Below are 18351 nucleotides of genomic sequence, written 5' to 3' on the forward strand. Positions count from 1 at the left end.
TGGAATAATGGTCAAGTGAAAGAGAAAAATGTAATGAAATGCATTGACTTGCTTTTATTAAAATGATAACAAGTAAAGTCATATTGCAAAAAGAAATCCAACATTACTTGAAAAGAAATCTTAAAGTGACAAAAAAAACCTTCAACCCGCCTTATCTCCATTAAAAATTAGCCCCCTATATGATCAGGTGAAGAAATCCCCATTGACATCTTGCCCCTCAATTCATTGTGACTCTCCGGACCCTTTCTGTTCTTGACTTTCACTCAGGGCGCTAACATTGGATGTTGTTGCTTTTCCTTGATCAAAACTTACCATCCCATCATTGATCAACCGTTGCACCTTATACTTTAAAGCAGTGCAATTTTCAGTAGAATGGCCAGTAATTCCATAGTGATAGTCGCAGTGGGCTGTAGGATCATACCACTTTGGATAGGGTGGTTTAAGCGGTTCCACATGGCTGGGGGCAATCAAGTGGCTATTATAGAGTTCTCGATATAACTCTGTATAAGTCATAGGGATTGGATCAAATACAGGTTTTTCTCGAGTAGTCCGTTGTTCTCGTGAGCCACTTGTTGGGTTGGTAGGGCGGATTTGGGTTCTTGCAGGAGCTTGAATGTTAAGGCGGTAAGTGGATGAATAAGATGGTTGTGGAGCTAGCTGGTATGGGTAGGATGAGGCATTATTCACAGCGGGATAGTATGGAGAGTAGCCTTGGGATGGGTAGGGTTGATAACCCCTGAATTGTTGTCTATCACAGCTCACAGCTTGAGCTTCAGCTTCTTTCTTTTCTGATGCCTTCTTGGTTTCTTCTCCTTTCAACTTGCCATTTTTTATGGCACTTTCAATAATTTCTCCAGAGATCACCATGTCAGCAAAATTCTTTGTTGCATTCCCTATCATCTTTTCATAATAGGGAGGTTTCAAAGTGCTAACAAACAGCACTGTGGTCTCTTTTTCTGTCAGAGGAGGTTGTACCTGTGAAGCTATATCTCTCCATCTCTGGGCGTATTCTTTAAAAGACTCGTTTGACTTTTTCTCCAGGTTCTGCAAAGACAAACGATCTGGGGCCAAATCGATGATATGTCGATATTGACTGATAAAGGCATGTGCCATATCGCTCCAAGAACGAATGTGGGCCCTATCCAATTGAACATACCATCTGGCCGCAGAGCCAGTAAGACTATCTTGGAAAACATGCATCAGAAGTTTTTCATCATGAGCATGAGCTGCCATCTTTCTGCAATACATGGTGATGTGGGTCTTGGGGCACTTGGTACCATCATATTTTTCAAATTTTGGTACTTTAAACTTATAGGGAATAACCACATCAGGGACTAGGCAGAGCCCAGCAGCATCTACTGACCCATAAAAGCTAAATCCTTCCACAGCCCTTAACCTCTGCTCTAGCATACTAATCTTGAAACTTTCTTCAGCTTCTGCTTTCATCTTTTCTTTCTCCTTCTCTTTTAGGTCATCTAGATCAGGAATTAGTTCTGCTACCTTTTCGGTGAAGACAGGATTTATATAACTGTTATACTGCCCTGGGTTGAAGGATGATGGCATTCCAGGATATACAAAGTGTTGTGGTGGGACCTCTTGAGCAGACTGGGCCTGAGGTGGGCCAAAACCTGGAGGGTACAAAGGGTCAGCCACATCTTGCTGGCTTGTATTTCCTTCAACTCCTTTTCCTTTGTTCATGTTATTAAGAGCCTCCAGAATTTTGCTTAGTTCACTTTCAATCTTCTCCTGAGCTTTTTCTAACTTTTCAAATCTATGAGAACTTTCTTCCTCCATTTGCCTTGCTCTGGATCTTGTGTTGTATGGATGAGCAGGGTTCTCGCTAGACGGAGCTATCCTTGGATCTTGAGTACCATACTTATGATTAGAAATGTTATGCTGTGCCTTATGTATGATGCTTTGATACACAAATGAAATGTACATTTTTTTGAATGAAATCTAGTTGAAATGAATGCAAATGATTGTGTTAAAACATGGTCATGAAAGTAATGCGGATGCATACAATCAGACAAACAACATAGTTAGTTTCATGAATGAAATGAAAGTGATGCATAGTGTTACAAAAAATAATACACAAAGTTAAGCAATCAAAATGATTAGATAAACAACCTTTTTGTGTCCTAATTTCAGGGTATATCTATTATTGGGTAGAAAGGGCTCTATCCTAGGTGTAGGCACTCTTAAAGTTCACTACATGCGGTTTTAAGGTCAGAGTCTAAAGGTCCTCAAATTGTTCCTTACATCCTTGTCCATCACAGACTAGTAAGGCACCCTAATCCTCACCCATTACAGGCTACAAGCGGAAAAGGTTCAATTTGAGTGGGAGTATTTCGCTAGCCACTGCGGAGGCATTAGACCTCACGAAAGCAATAGGTACTTTACTCCCTCCTAGAGGGACAGAGCTCGGGTGTAGAGCTCATGTTATGCATATGCACATGAATGACATAATTAACAGGGTAAATATACATGAATGAATAACAACACATATATACAACAAGGTTCAATTTTATTAAGCTTTTGGATAACACAAATTATTTGCTGGCCTGACTCTCAAGGTCCCCAGTGGAGTCGTCAAGCTGTCATAACGTCTAGATCCGGGGATCTATCGTCAGACATTGACTTTAGGGAGTCGCCACCAATCTTTTTTATCTAGGTGCGATTGGCCACCTAAGGAATCTGTCCTTTCAGGGAACACCTAAGCTTGAGGGTCCCTAAAAGAATAGGTTCAGGTCTGCTAACCAGAACAAAGTTCGGGAGTTCGGTTACGTGTGAGGAAGGTTGTAGCACCCTCACAACGCCCATCAAAAGATGGTACCAGCTTAAATTTGTGTTATCCAAAAGCCTTAAAATTTTACCAAGTAATTAGTTGTTGGAAATGATTCTCAATTGACTCTAATACTTTTAGCAGAAAATTGAGAAAATTCCCTCACCTCAGGAGTATGCAAGAAAAACTACTGTTTCACTTGCAGAGGCTCCGTCGTCGGATTAATTAAAGAAAAATCAAAATCATCCAATTAATTATTGGAAATTATTCTCAATTAACTCTAATACTTTTAGCAGAAAATTGAGAAAATTCCCTCACCTCAAGAGTATGCAAGAAAAACTATTGTTTCACTTGCAGAGGCTCCGTCGTCGGATTAATTAAAGAAAAAAAAATCAAAATCAGCCAAGTAATTAATTATCGAAAATTATTCTCAATTGACTCTAATACTTTTAGCAGAAAATTGAGAAAATTCCCTCACCTCAGGAGTATGCAAGAAAAACTACTGTTTTTACTTGTAGAGGCTCCGTCGTCGGATTAATTAAAGAAAAAAAGAAAAAAAAAATCAAGATCAAAATCAAAGTCAAATAAAAAAAATTCAAAAATTCAAAAAAAAAAAAAAAAAAAAAACCTTTAGCGGCTCGGATCGCGGCTCGGCTTGGTTCGGCTCGGCTCGGCTCGGCTCGGCTCGGAGGGGCTGAAACGCGCGGGTCGACGCTTCGGGTCGGGTCGGGTTCGACAAAACGCGCGGATCCTCTTATTAACTTAAAGCCAAAACGACGTCGTTTTGGGAGGGTATAAAAGGCACCTTCCTCCGTTTTTCAGCAGACCGTTCCTCCCCTCTCTCTCTCTTCTTCCCTTCTTCTCTGCCTTCTCTCTAGAATTTGAAGAACGCCGGTGCCGGATTCTGGAAATTTCGCCGGAATCTGGGAATTTCGCCGAAAATTGGCCGGAAGTTGGCCGGATGGTCGCCGGTTTCTGGGATTCTCCGCCGGAAACTGGGTCTGTCGCCGGAAACTTCAAAGTTCGCCGGAATTGTCGCCGGAAAATTCAAAAGTCGCCGGAATTTTCGCCGGAATCTGGAAATTTCCCAGAAATTTTCAGAAAATTTTTTTCGCCAAATTTTTCTAAAAAATTTTTCTCACTGCCAGAACACTCCTAAACTTTTCCTTAGCTCTCTAAACACCCCTATTCTCTCAATCAGTAGCTTTTGCTTCTGTTTTCTGTGTGTTTCATTCTGTTCCAGGAGGTGCTTTATATAGGGATTGATCAGGAGTTTCTGATCAATCCCAACTCCTCCTTGGACGGGGATTCAGTCTTTGAATCCAATTGGACTCTTTAGATTGAATCCCCACTCCCAGTAGGATTCTTCAGCTTCAATCTCAACCTTCCAAAAAAAAATCAAATAAATATAAAAAAATAATAGATAATTAGAACAGATAAATAAAAAAAATAGATATATTATAGGATAAATAAAAAAATAACAGATATATAATTAGATAAATAAAAATACAAAAATAAATAAAATAAAAATAATAATAATAATATAATAATAAATATATAACTATATACATATAAATCTATTCTAAATAAAAAAAATAAATAAATACATATATACATATATTAATACATAATAATAATAAATATAAAAATACATAAAATATAAAAGAAAGAAAAAGAAAAGAAAAAAAAAATACAGGATTGAAATGGGCCTTACCCATTTGGGCCAGGCCCAATTGATCTGGGCCCGGACCCAATTGGGTGTCTACAAACAATATTATCTTTTGTTACATCTTCTGTATTTGGAATGAGTTCAAACTCAAATTCAATGTTTGACTTGGGCTTAGCAAAAACAGGTTTTGACTCAAAAGAATTAATGGGTGAAAACGTTCAAGAAAAGGACAAATCAAGCAAAAAGAAGTCTTTATCCTTATCTTCCATGAATGAAGTCTCCCCTTGAAGATAAGGTTGAGTAAAAAATGGTTTACTTTCTTCAAAAGTGACATCTGTAGACACATAAAATTTTTTGGTAAAAGGATGATAACACTTATACCCTTTTTGAGTTGATGAATACCTCATAAAGATACATTTAATCACTCTTGGGTCCAACTTTCCCCTATTATGACTCTGAACATGAACAAATGACGTACAACCAAATATCCTAGGTGTGAGGTTATTTGTGGTATTAAGGTTGGGATAGAATTGTGAGAGTAATTCCATAGGAGTTTTAAATCCCAAAACCCTTGAAGGTAACCTATTTATAATGTGTGTGGCAGTGAAAACAGCTTTCCCCCAGTAAGATTTGGGTACATTTGCTTGAAAAAGGAAGGCTCGAATTGTGGTTAGTAAATGGCTATTTTTTCTCTCTGCCACTCCATTCTATTGTGGAGTATTAACATATGATGACTCATGGATAATCCCTTCCTTTTGGAAATAGGTAGATAGACTTTGGTTGAAATAATCTCTTGCATTATTAGACCTAAATCTCTTGATTCTCACTCCAAATTGATTTTGGATCATGTTTTGGAAGTTTAAAAACACACTATTCACATCTGATTTGGATTTAAGTAAAAAAATCCAAGAGACTCTGGTATAATCATCTATGAATGAAACAAACCATCTTGCACTAGAAATATTAGAAATTGTAGAAGAACCCCAAATGTCATGTGAATCAAGTAAAAGGGAGTAGAACTTCTTTTATTACAAATTGGAAAAGACACACGTCTGTGCATTGCAAGTTCACAAACATCACAATGAAAATCTTCAACACTTAATCCTTTGAGCAAAGAAGGAAACTTGTTTCTCAAAGTTCCAAAAGAAGGATGTCTAAGATGAAAATGATAAAGCTAGATTTTATCTTTATTAAAAGATTTTTCAGAAAGAAATGACAAAGGTAAATTGTTCTTGATATTACTTGTGTTATTTGATATCTCAAGATAGGATAATCTATCTTTCTCTTTAGCAAGTCCAATCCTCTTCCCTGGACTCCGGTCCTGAAATTCACAATAAGAGGGATAAAAAGTCACTTTGCAATTCATATCTCTGGTAAGTTTTGTATAGATATCAGATTAGTAGACAATCCAGGAACATGAAGAATATTTTTGAGAACAAATGAAGGATTAACTTCAACATCTCCTAATCTTACGACTGTAGTAAGTGAACCATCTGCAACAATAATTTTTTTATTACTAGGACACAGGGTATATGTACTAAACTTCTGTAAGAAATGTGTCATATGGTCTGTGGCTCATGAGTCAATGACCCAAGAATTCGTAATAGGCTTAACCGCAACATTTAATCTATGAGAACCAGAAGCTTTACTTGAACTAGAGACCTTACCCAAGAAACATACCACAGTAGGCTTTTCAATGGTTTTCAATAGGTTTCTCAGCTTTTCAATCTCTTCTCTGTCGAATTTTTCTTGTTTCTGAGACATCTGTAGTACTCCGGTGATTTTTTCAGTTGACATTTCTTCAAATTAGGTGGTAGTGATATCTTTTTTTGAACTGAAACAAGTCTTAAGATATAACCAAAAATGACTCTTAGCAATGAAGGCTAAAGAAGGGAAAAATAGAATGGCTATGGAGGCCTTAACAAGGTTTGACAATGAAGGCCTAAATAGGATTCGACAATGAAGGCCTAAAATAGAAGTCAACAATGAAGGCTGAAAATTTTGCTTCCTAAGAAGAGCCGAAAACTCTGATATCATGTGGAAAAACTAAGAAATTAAAATGTGTGAAATACTAAGAGAAAAAACTGAATGTATATTGAAAAATTGCTCATAAAAAATTATACAAGAAACTTAAGTTTATATACAACTAACTAGGGGCTAAATTAGAAAACTAAATCTTCTTAAAAAACTGATCCTATAATTGAGGGATTGTCTATCCTAATTTTTTATCCTTAATTCTAGGGATACAAATGCTTAATTTTAGAGATACAAATATAAATATACAGATTACAATATTACAATCAGCTATAAATAAGTGTTTTCTCACACTAACCATATTTGAACATTGATAACTGGAACTCCAACTAATTTATCTAATTTCTTGAAGTATGAAATCTCTCTCCAATCTTCAGGCAAAAGTGGCTTGAGGATATCAACTGACAAGTTCTACATCCATCAGCTATTATTAGAGAAGCTGGTAATCTAGTAAAGCTAAATAGTACTATTCAATAGGAAACAGAGTATATCTGGAGTTGCAATTACGTAAGCATCTCCTTCAATTGTATTGCCATTATTTAGAAGAAAACTCTTCACAGTTCCATCATCATTGAGCTCTATTTTCTTTATTCATGAATTAAGCCGGACCTCACCACCCGGTGATTCAATATGATTAACAATAGGCACGCAAAGCCTCTTAGTAGGGTTTCCATCCAAGAATGCCATCTTTGATCCATTTTTCTCCTGTTGTTGGATTTTCATATATTCTTAGCAAGCTAGTGTAATGTTGTAACAGCTTGTTTTCCTTCTATTTTGTATAACCTTGACTGTATAAAAATGAATGAACATGACTATCCAACAAATGTATATTCAATGAACCTTATTTGCAGTACAAATTACAAAAGCATCACCACCTGTAGATGCTTCTAGATTCTAGAATATCAGAGTACACGAAAACATGCAATCTCAAAGTGATTGGAGAACATCCAGTGCACCAAAATTAAAATTACCTGTCTGTTAATCTAATAATGATGTATTAATCGAGGTGTCCAAGTTTCATATTTATAGATCTTTGTGACACAATAATGTCACTACCATAGACATATGGCATAAGTTTTCTGTTTCAAGTAAAATTCAACCATGGATCATTTAATGATTTTGTTGCTGATTCTGTATCCAACATAATCAAGTTATAAATATAAAACCAGTGGGGCAGGCAAACAAGGGAACTATACCTGAAGAAATCGACTCAAAGCAATCAATATACATTGCATTGAAAGTTCATCGGGGTTAATGAAGTTCAGTGCCTTTGACATGGCAATAAACACCTCATCAGTCACACGATCAGGTATGCCCTGAAATAGAAAATGATGAAACCAGTTTTCTTTACTTTTAATCATTTAACAATTTTTTGCTACTTAAAGCAATTCATACCAGATTCATTGACAATGACACATGGGCATTCTTTAAATGAATGTGCATGGGCATTGTTTAAATGAATGTGGAGGGTAATGCATACATTAACTGATAGACTTTGCATCACCTACAAAAGTTCATTCTACTAAATATAACTCCGCACAAGGCAACTTGGTTTCTAAAGTTTCTTTTCTTACACAATTTCATAAATTCACACCTCTCCCTTTCCCTCTCCCTCTTCCTTTTTCCATTTTCTTAGAAGCCTTCGGCAATACTTTTCTCCCATCTAAAAGTTTAGCATCATGATATTTCATGTTTCACTCATATAAAATGAAGCACCAGCACTAAAATCAATGGACAGTCATGCACACATTTAATACTATGAATATAGTACAGAAATGAGACTCCTAAGGGAACCCGAGTGACTTCAAACAAATCCAGGCGTAAGGATTGTTACTCTATTATACTTATACTCTTATGCACCTTTCTCAAGCAAGAAAAGTATCATGTATTTGGTAAAGGCTTAAAACTCTGTACCAGACCCATACATGCATGCAACCACAGGACAGCAAATTAATTGCGCCATTATATGAGCAAAACTTAACGTTGACGAGGCTCTTTTTGGGAAGTTTTTTTATCAGGATGAACTAAGCTCACCACTCAGACACCAGCCAAACTTGCAGCTATACCATTTATGTATGTGCTAATAGCCTCGAAAGGAGAATTTTGTCAAAAAAATAACCGGCATACCTGCTTTTTCATCCACTCTTTTAACAGTTAAACCATCTTGGGCTTCAACATAAGGTTGTCCACCAAGCATTGCTGGTAAGAGTCCTATTGCAAACTTTACTTTCTCAGGCCAAGTCAGCATTTCATTGTTCTTCAAAATGGCCCATATCCCTTTCAGTTTACATTGATAGGAGATATAAGCAAAGTAGATGCAAATTGTAATTTTTTACTTTCATAGGTGTTAGTCCTGGCATTCAGCGTCTGTAGAAAAAATTCCACAAATTTAAATGATAAGGGCAAAACAAAGTTTCCCAATCACCCCAATGGGTCCAACAGTAATATGGATCAGACACATTCTAAAAGAGGAATGTAATTCAGCCCCCAATAAGGCATGGCTTCCTACATACATGGACAAGGCAAAAATAAATAAATAATAACAAAAGCTGAGATCTATTCCTAGATCAAAACCCTACAGAACGAAAATTCAAGCAAACAATCTAGGGATTTGTATCAATCACACCAGAAAAAAAGATTAAAGAATTGAAACAGGGAACAAGCAAACATAGAGAAATAACAGATGAAGAGCTTTTGCGAATTTCCTACCATGGCCACAACGAGAAGAAAACCCACCGTTGAAAGATCAAGAAATTATAATTGGTCATCCTCCCAAAACTCTTACACCAAACCGTTATGAGCTGTTCTCATTCACATGCTCATTGGCAGACTTAGAAACACCGAAAGACTCATTTCCTATATGAAGAGTCCGGAAAGTTCATACGCAAAAGAGTGAGTTCATTAGAATCCCTTTTGGATTGAATATGCTGAAACAGAGCCAATTTGATAAATGAAAACTTGATAAACCGAGAAAGTCAACATTCTGCCACAAGCTAGTGTAGTTCCAAAAGTGGCCCAACTCTCAGAGTTCAAGATTTCAAGAAAGCAAAACAATAATCTTCAATTAAAAGGCATACAACTTAAAATCAATTAGCAATAAGTGGAGAAACCTGTCTTGAATATGAGGTTGGTCCTAAGAAGCCCCAAATTAAACAATCTTGGATTACCAGGACCTAATGAGGACAACTAATGCTTCAGTCTTATATTTTCTACTATGACAAACAATTAAAGGAAACTAAGGGAAAGGCGATGAGCAATTTGGGTGACTGACAATAAATACACATAAATGGAAAGAACAAACATCAATAGCAAACTGGTATATATTGACTAACCTATAAGATAGAATGGCGACAAGAGCGAAGAACTTGTTCCAACTATTAATTAATCATTTAGAACAAGGTGTTGTATACCAAATATTAATTAATCATTTAGAACAAGGTGTTGTCTACAGCCAACCAATTAAATCAAAACAGGTACACAAACAGGCAGTTCTATTTTCCTACTGTTTGTAAAAGCAAAAACACATTTTCATAGATTTGTGCAAACATATACAAACTTTAGTTACCATGTATTTAAGTTGTTTACCATTTATGGGTGCAGGTAGAGCTTCTGGAAAATCAAATCAGCTGAACTCTCCAGGTTTATTTGGCATTGCAATATCATAGAATGCTCCTTCCATTGCAGCCGATCATTGATGCCAAGTTCTCCAAACAAGTTTTGCACATTTGGGTAAGCTCCGACTTGCCAAAAAGAAAGGAAAAAATAAATAAAAGAGATGTTGAAATGTATCAGATAGTTCGGCACAATAAAACAGTCAGGAGATGAAGAAGAAAACAATAGGTGGAAATATTGTCCAAAATTTCCACAAACCTATGTATTTACAACTTTCAAGTACTAAAAAGGAGGATGATAAAATAAAATAAAATAAAGAATCAAATCAATTACTGAACATGAAATTTCAAATACAAAGGTAGATCCTTCAAAAATGTAAAGAGAAAGACCAGATGGGGAAGGCTGAGAAAACAAAAAAATGTATCTATACTAACAGAATATATGTAGGCCTGTCTCATACCAATCTCCATCATCATCTCTCCATGCAGCCACCTGTTTAAAATAAGACCAAAACTCTAATCACTCACAGAAGACAAGGATAAGGGAAAAGAATACCTTAAACCACATACGTATGCATGCCATGGGAAAAGCTTAAAATTTTTACAAGAAGCCATTTAAAGGTATTTTAGTTGATAAAAAAATCAACAATTTATTTTAAACCAAAAGTTTTTTTTTTCTTTTGCATGTGACTGGAGGCTTGAGAAAGGACATTATCCACAGAAACTCAAGTTAGTCATTAATGCAGTTTAGTTTCACATGGTAAACATTATTTAATTTATTCTGCATGCCATAATTCAGAAAATAACTAAAGCTTCCTTGAATAAATCTTGCAGTTAAAATTGTGTTGTCTTCATCAAAGATGAAGTGTAAGATATCTCCTCATATTATGCACAATAAGATTTTAGAAATGAGAAGATGATACAATAATATAATAGGTGTCAATTTCTATGAAACATAGTGCCAAAACCTTCCCACCTAGAACATCTCTTGCTTCTAATAACAGAGGTTTGTGACTTGCATCCACTAAATACTTTGCAGTTGACAAACCAGCCAAACCTGCAAAAATTCAAAAGTGGCAAGTCTAGTCTTGTGGCAAAAACAAGCTCAAGTGATGTATCATACATTAAATCTAGAACCTTGTAATGATCTAAGATGTCATTCATAAGACTAATTCCCAAAAAGAAATACATGGCAAAGGCATGCAGAAAACACAAAAGGAACAAAATTTTAGGTATTACACCAATATCAACCCAAGGCCAAAGGGCTATATTTACATTCTAGCAATAGCTTTTAAGCAAGCAGACTCTTCTTTATCTATCAAACAAAAGCATATTCATACTTGAAAGTTAACCCTTGGAATCAGTAAAGAGAAACAAACAACATGTTTACATTCACAGACTCCTATGACAGAAGAATACCAAATTATTACCTAATTATTCTTGCATGCAAACCATCCAATTCTTATAAAGCACAGGGCCCTAAATTGGCACAGCCTTCTAATAAAACTAGATATGGTCACATCAGCAAATAAAATGTAAAATAGGAACATTTTGAACACAAAGTCACAATCCAATGACAGAGTATGAGACTCTCGACTGGAAAAATGTTAATAAATTTAGCTAAAAACCAAGGCAGAATGAAGTCTAGGCAAAAATAACCAGTAGTGTTGTTGGGGGGAGATTGTTGGCAGATTGGAGGTTGGTCGCGTCCATCAACTTCATGTACTTGAACGCCAATATTAAAAAGGTTCGACTTGGATATAGCGAATATATGATAATATGCAAAAGCAGAACACCCAAGTGGGCAATGTGTTGAGTCAACCTGACCAGTAATGTTGTTGAAGGGAGATTGTTGGAAGATCAGAGGTTGGCCGTGTCTATTAATTTGATGTACTTGAACACCGGTATGCCAATATTAAAAAGGTTAGACTTGGATATAGCGAATATATGATAATATACAGAATCAGAATATCTAAGTGGGCAATGTGTTGAGTCAACCTGACCAGTAATGTTGTTGGAGGGAGATTGTTGGTAGATCAGAGGTTGGCCGTGTCCATTAATTTCATGTACTTGAACACCGGTATTAAAGGAGATTGTTGGTAGATCGGAGGTTAGCAGCATCCATCAACTCCATGTGCTCGAGACAACCTAGGTTGGTAGATCAGAGGTTAGCTGCATCCATCAACTCCATGTGCTCGAGACAACCTAGGTGCAAGGTTGAGTGCTGTGGCTTCGCCCAAAAGTGCACTAAAGATGTGAGGTTGCTTGGCCCAAATGAGGTCTTGATAAGACTTACTCGCATGGGGGAGTTGAGATGGAACTGGATCATAACTCAAGATTGTTGGGATATGATTCACATGTGAGTAAGGAATCCCACATCATTAGAAATTTTGAATGAGATAGTCCTATATATGCATGAAGGACCCAAGAACCTAATAGCTTAAGCTTTTGGGCTTAAGTACTGTCCAACATTTATGTATGGGCTCTTTGGTGTGCTCCCATGGGTCCAAACCCATGTAATTAGTTTTGGACCAATCAAAGGTCATGGGCTTTGGTCTTTCTTTCTACATAATGCTTTAGCTACTTAATAAAATGAGGTGGTTTTGGACCAATCAAAGGTCATGGGCTTTGGTCTTTCTTTCTACACAATGCCTTAGCTACTTAATAAAATGAGGTGGGGTTGTTTTAAGGTGATGTTGCAAACCAAGAAGCAAAAGAAGAAAAGCTAGGAAAAGTAGAGAGAAAAAAAAGAAAGGAGAGTTAGTTGAACGAAAGTCATCTGTGGTCTGATTGAGCTAAAACTTTGTTAGCATGTTTATGATTCAAAGTTTTACATTTTGAACGGTAAAGATCGGGTTTGAAGCTCTCTAAAAATAAATCCAGTGTGTATTTATCGAATCACCTATTTAGTAAGATTTCTCCAATTGTCTTTCTAATTATTGATTAGCTCTAGTTTTAGCTAGAGAAGAACTTTATATACATATTATTTGATAGTGGAGATTTTTTTGGTGGTCCATGGTTTTTTCCTCTACACTAGAGGGTTTTCTACGTAAATGTTGGTATGCTTTATTTTTCTTGTGTTGTTGATTATTGATTGTTATCTATTAATATGAGTTTATTGCGATATATTGCTTCAGCATTATTGTGTTTATTGCTTTAGGCTCAATAGGAATGACTTGCCTTTTGGACCAGGCATGGAGAAGATCAAAAGTTCGAAATTATCCAAAGGACATGTAAGTTCTTTGTACAGCTGTAGAAAAATTAAAATGTCACAACAGGCGGTGTTAAAGTGCAGCCATATGCTGAAAAGGAAATGCTGCCCCCTCTCCCCCCCCCCCCCCCCCCTTTTTTGAGGCTTTTCGAACGATCAACTTTCAAAACAACTCATAAGATCCAAAAGATTGCCACATATTGAGTACAGCACATCAAGCTATTGAATGAAGTAGATGCATGCCATTGAAAAGCATTTGCGGCATAGGTCAATTGACTCTAATTTTCTTCAAGATTAATTTCTTAAAAACACATCGAACAAAATTCACTATTCCTACACTCAGGGCATCAGCATGGCTGGAGATGACAACTTATTTATGTCCAGTCAGATCCCCAGGTTGCCCCAACCTCAATTCAGATAGGTTTCTTTACAAGAGCAAGAAGAGAAAGAAGTGAAATCAGGCACCTGAAGTTTTTACGTGTTACTCCTTCCATCCCATTTTGTTTATCCTTGTTAACTTTTTTGATAAGAAAAACTCAACTTTGACCCTTTTTTTTTAAAATATGTTGAATTAAAAATTTTTATAAATGTTTTGAAATTTTTGAAATTCAAAATTTGTAAATCTTATTTTTAAAAAATTTATTAAAATTTTATGATTTTACAAAAAATAATGATCAAACTTGAGTTAGTTTGACATAAATAATAGGACGGATGGAGTAATAGATTCTAGGAGTGATCCAAGGACAGAAGGAAATGAAAGAAAAAAAGGAGGGGGGGGGGGGGGAGAAGAAAATGGAAAGCTAAGGAAAGAGATTTATCAGAGTGCTTAACTACTTTTCCTTCTAATCCATGAATTTTGCAAAGACACAAGAAATTATGTATGGCTTATATGCAAGGTACAACGTTCCATATGATAATTGTTCCACTAAAACTATGAATTTTGCAAAAGGTCCAGCATTTTGGTATTACCTTGATTGATCCCTTTTGAGGAAGGTAGTAAACCTCCTCACATGTACCACAAAACAAACGTTGTGGTTGTGTAGAGATGTACTTCATGTACCGCAAACATTTACCACATTTACTAAGAGCACGTCCGGGTCAGATAGTGGGGAGAATTGCGCTTCAAACAAGGCATCCATGTTCTAAATCTGGAAAAAGAAGGGCGAGTTGAGTGATAAACAAATAATTCCAAGCTATAATATCTAAAAGAAATCATAAAAACAAGTCAAATCTTCATCCATGAAATGTATACCCATGAGCATCCACAAAAGTGAGTATGTGGTAACAACAGCAACAATAAAACTTACTACAATTGCGCTGTATTTAGAACCATCTATTGGGTAAGACTACTAGAAATAAGTTCTATGGTTAGCAACCCAAATCAAATGACCACAATCGTTCTATGCTTTTCATGTACTTTACCCAAGATGCTATTTAAGCATGCAAGTACAACATATAGTTCTCTCACCTGCTGAATAAAATAACTGAATTTTTGCTTGAATTGCTGTAGTACATGCTGCACAACACGAGAATGATTTGCCTGACCCTTAGCAACCAAAGTAATCTGATGCTCAATGAAACTGCAAATGTCTGGCAAAAGATCTGGATCAATGCATTGATAGCCTCGTATCAGTGTTATGCCTAAAGTAGTTGGAACCAACTTCCTACCAACTTGTACCTGCATTTTAAGAATGAAATATCCATCTCATACAAAGATAAGTTAAAATTTTGCATAGAAAAGCTAAATATCACAAGGATAAACTTAAATTTTTTGCATAAGAATTTATTAACCTGCACATAGTTCCGCTCACATATGTTGTTTATATGCACAGGTATTGATGCATCTGTGCCTATTCCGTTCCTCTCCATCAGAGAAATGAGCTCACTCTCACTGAGATAATCAGGGGGTGAAATCTCACCCTAAAGAATTTAGAAAATCAGGCATCAGTAACAATATTTGGACACTTGATGATTCATTAAATGGAGGTGAATATTTATTTACCTCGTATAACTCCACTTTTGAAACTTCAATTTTCTCCCCTTTCGTAAACTGAGGAAGAATTTTCTCATTTATGGCCAACCATGGCATAATATATGTAAATCCTTGTGTCGTGACGTGCTGCCCAATATAATGGAAGAATTGTCCACCAACTGAAAATTCTACTTTTGTCCTGAAATACACACCAATAATAAATATTATAAAAAAAAAGAGAAAATACTAATGCTTAATTAACCAATAATATAGAATCTAAAATCAAAAAGTTTCACTTAGCAAATAACAAGTAAGAGAATCATGGCAAAATAACAGCAACAAACACACCTTTTTCCACCAGGTGAGATCAGAATCATAGATCACATTGCACTATGGTGCTGTATTTAGAACCATACCTTCAAGAAGCTCAATAAAAACAAGGCCCTTCTCAGTAGCCTGCCCACCGACCCACACCTTCCCAACCCGCTGACCACCCAAGTCTTTTTTGGTCTTGCCCCCTTTTGACATGATCCATTAAGTAACAACCTATGCATTCTATATTGAAGTTCACTTATGTTAAATTTCTCTATTTTATTCTATTATTCTTTTTTTTTATTTTCACAAAATATAAATTCCATTTCCCCTGTATTACGGTAACCAAATATGCGGTTAGTGCATTAGTGGGATCAAATGTAAAAAATAGGGGCGCAAAAGCCAAGAAATTTCTTTGAACCTTTTGAATATACTCCGAGCTATATCTATTTGACATATGCAGCCAGCAAATTCGTCATCAATTTCCCTGATAGAAAGAAATCAACAATCGAAGGTAGGAGAAATTAAGAGAGAATGGGCGTTACTTCATCCTGCTACTATGGCTTATTCAAGCAGCAAAATCGCAAGAAGTAAACGAGTTTGGTTGTGAAGAAATATGTGGGCATGTTGTTATTCCATCCCCAAATGGAATAAGAACTGGTTGCTATAAAAATTCCTGGTTTAGAGTAACTTGCAACAAGACCTTTCAAATCGCATTTGATGGGATTCCACTCCACCGTTGCAATGCTTATATCGTGGGGAATTCGATATCTGGACCCGATGAGTTAACCATGGGAAATTCAATATCTGGATCCGATGACTTAAACATGGAAGGGTCAAAAATGAAAGCAGATGTGCATCTCTTGTTGTATTCTTGCTTCCCAGAATCAATGATTTCTGTCATGGTTGCAGTAGCCTCCTAATTTAGAAGTCCGGTCGCCACATCTTTGTTGCAGGCAGCCTGCGATGGGATCAGTTTGAATATTACTAGAAACAGTAGCCAAATTGCCGCAACCTACTGACCGAATTTGTTGAATCTACTTGAGAAGAAAAATGGACTGCCTTTTAGGTTGACAGTAGCAGGAGCAGTGTTGCCATTGTTTCCCTTGTTGCCGCAATTGAGATAAGTTACCGGATTGTTGACGCTGACAGATCGTCAAACGTAAACGGACCGAGTAGCTCCAGATTGATGCGACTGATGAAAGGCTTTAGCCCGTTACTGGTTTTGTTGCAAGTCACTCTAAACCACGAATTTTTATAGCAACCAGCTTTTGTTCAAAATGGGGGTCGAATAAGAACATCCCCACAGATTGCATGACAATCAGACTTGACTGCTCCTTGCGATGTTGCTGGTTGAATAAGCCATAGTAGCAGGCTGAAGTAAAACACCAAGTAAACGCCCATTCTCTCTTAATTTCACCCACCTTTGATTGTTAATTTCTTTCGATCGGGGAAATCAATCAAGATTTAGTCGGGTGTATGTAAATATAGACCGGGCGTAAACTCAAAAGTTTCAAAGAAATTTCTTAGCTCTTGCGCCCCAGTTCCTATGCTTGACCGCACCAAAGCACTAACCATCTTTAGGGAAAAAAGAAAAATCTCTAGCAAATTCTTTGCTATAAAAATCCCGTCATCATAATAAACCAACAAAAACCATTCTAATAGTTCAAATTCTTTTTTGATTTATAAAAACAGTTTTCTAGTTCTTCTTCCAGTACAATTAAATCTTCTGCAAAATATTCAGAAATAGCAAATTACCATAACTCTGACTGTATTGTACGAAAAATGTTAAAATGGAAAACCTTAAAGTTTCGCAAAATTTTTCTCATATACTTTCAACAGTTTGGATATATCCGAGACAACAATCAATTGAGGTCTAAAGATAGTATAATTTGCATCCTATAACATAGGTGGTGAAAAAATTTGCCTTTTCTAATAGAAAACAATAGCTAAAAACGCAAATAATCAAACCATTTATAACCCAAAACCAACGGAAATAGAAGGATTCTTTGAAGACAAAAGCAAAATTCTAATAAAAAAATAAAAATTTCACATTATTTTCTCATTTTCAAGTTTTTAGCAATCAAATATGGCACAAATTTCATTATTTTTGAATACCCTTTTGCATGAATCTAAATGAAAGATTTATAATTTATTATAATCATATATGAGTAAAAAAAATTAGTAACACAAATAAAGCAACAAAAGAGACATAAATGAAAAAGATAAAAGATTTACCTTGCATGGATGATCTTAATGTTGGTTTTCATGTTAGGTTGAGATTAATTATATGCAATGGAACCTACAACACCGCTAAGCCACAAATACCCTTTTGTTTGAAACAAAAAAAAAAAAAAAAAAAGAAACACACAATTTTTTTTTAAAAAAAATAAATTATCAACAGTTATAAGCTTGTAATCAATGACCTGCTCCTTCATGGATTCAAACTTGGTCTTAGATTCCGCTATTTTGGAGAGAAAACAAACCTTTTAGACAAAGATAGGAATTAAAGAGATCCAATTTTAGTTTTATTTGAGTTTGTGTTGAGAAACTATTTCCTTTGAGAAAATTTAAAATGGGAAAGGACAAAAGGAAAGCTGGGAATGTGAGTGGGAAGTAGCTTGACACTAACCGCAAGGAAAATAAAATTTTCTTCTTTTTTGTTTTTTTTCCTAACACAAACTCAGTAATTAAGATCAAAAAGAGTAAAAATAACTTTCTTTCTTTCTTTTTTATAAATTTAAAACTTGTCATTTCCTT

The 18351-nt window shown here is 35.8% G+C and overlaps 1 protein-coding gene and 1 pseudogene across 2 annotated transcripts; both read right to left on the reverse strand.

Moving 5' to 3' along the window:
• LOC111279460 (15-cis-phytoene desaturase, chloroplastic/chromoplastic-like) overlaps positions 1 to 14363 on the reverse strand; it is a 111622-nt pseudogene extending 97259 nt beyond the window's left edge.
• Positions 13456 to 18011, reverse strand: LOC149510998 (DNA topoisomerase 3-beta-like). 2 transcript variants are annotated; one of them, XM_089756164.1, is made up of 5 exons: positions 17830 to 18011; positions 15310 to 15478; positions 15099 to 15227; positions 14776 to 14909; positions 13456 to 14455 (listed from the first exon to the last, which is right to left on the reverse strand). In XM_089756164.1, exons 1-5 carry the CDS (start codon positions 17859 to 17861, stop codon positions 14389 to 14391), a joined length of 531 nt encoding a protein of 176 aa, XP_089612290.1. In that variant the 5' UTR covers positions 17862 to 18011; the 3' UTR covers positions 13456 to 14388. The 2 variants fall into 2 exon arrangements, with proteins under 2 accessions (XP_089612290.1, XP_022722483.2); XM_022866748.2 differs by having other exon boundaries at positions 14776 to 14985; positions 17830 to 18009.
• Between the last annotated feature and the right edge of the window lie 340 nt (positions 18012 to 18351).

The sequence above is a fragment of the Durio zibethinus genome, chromosome 27 (genome assembly GCF_047325235.1).
Source record: "Durio zibethinus cultivar Kanyao isolate XHJ-2024 chromosome 27, ASM4732523v1, whole genome shotgun sequence".
NCBI classification, from domain to species: Eukaryota; Viridiplantae; Streptophyta; class Magnoliopsida; order Malvales; family Malvaceae; genus Durio; species Durio zibethinus.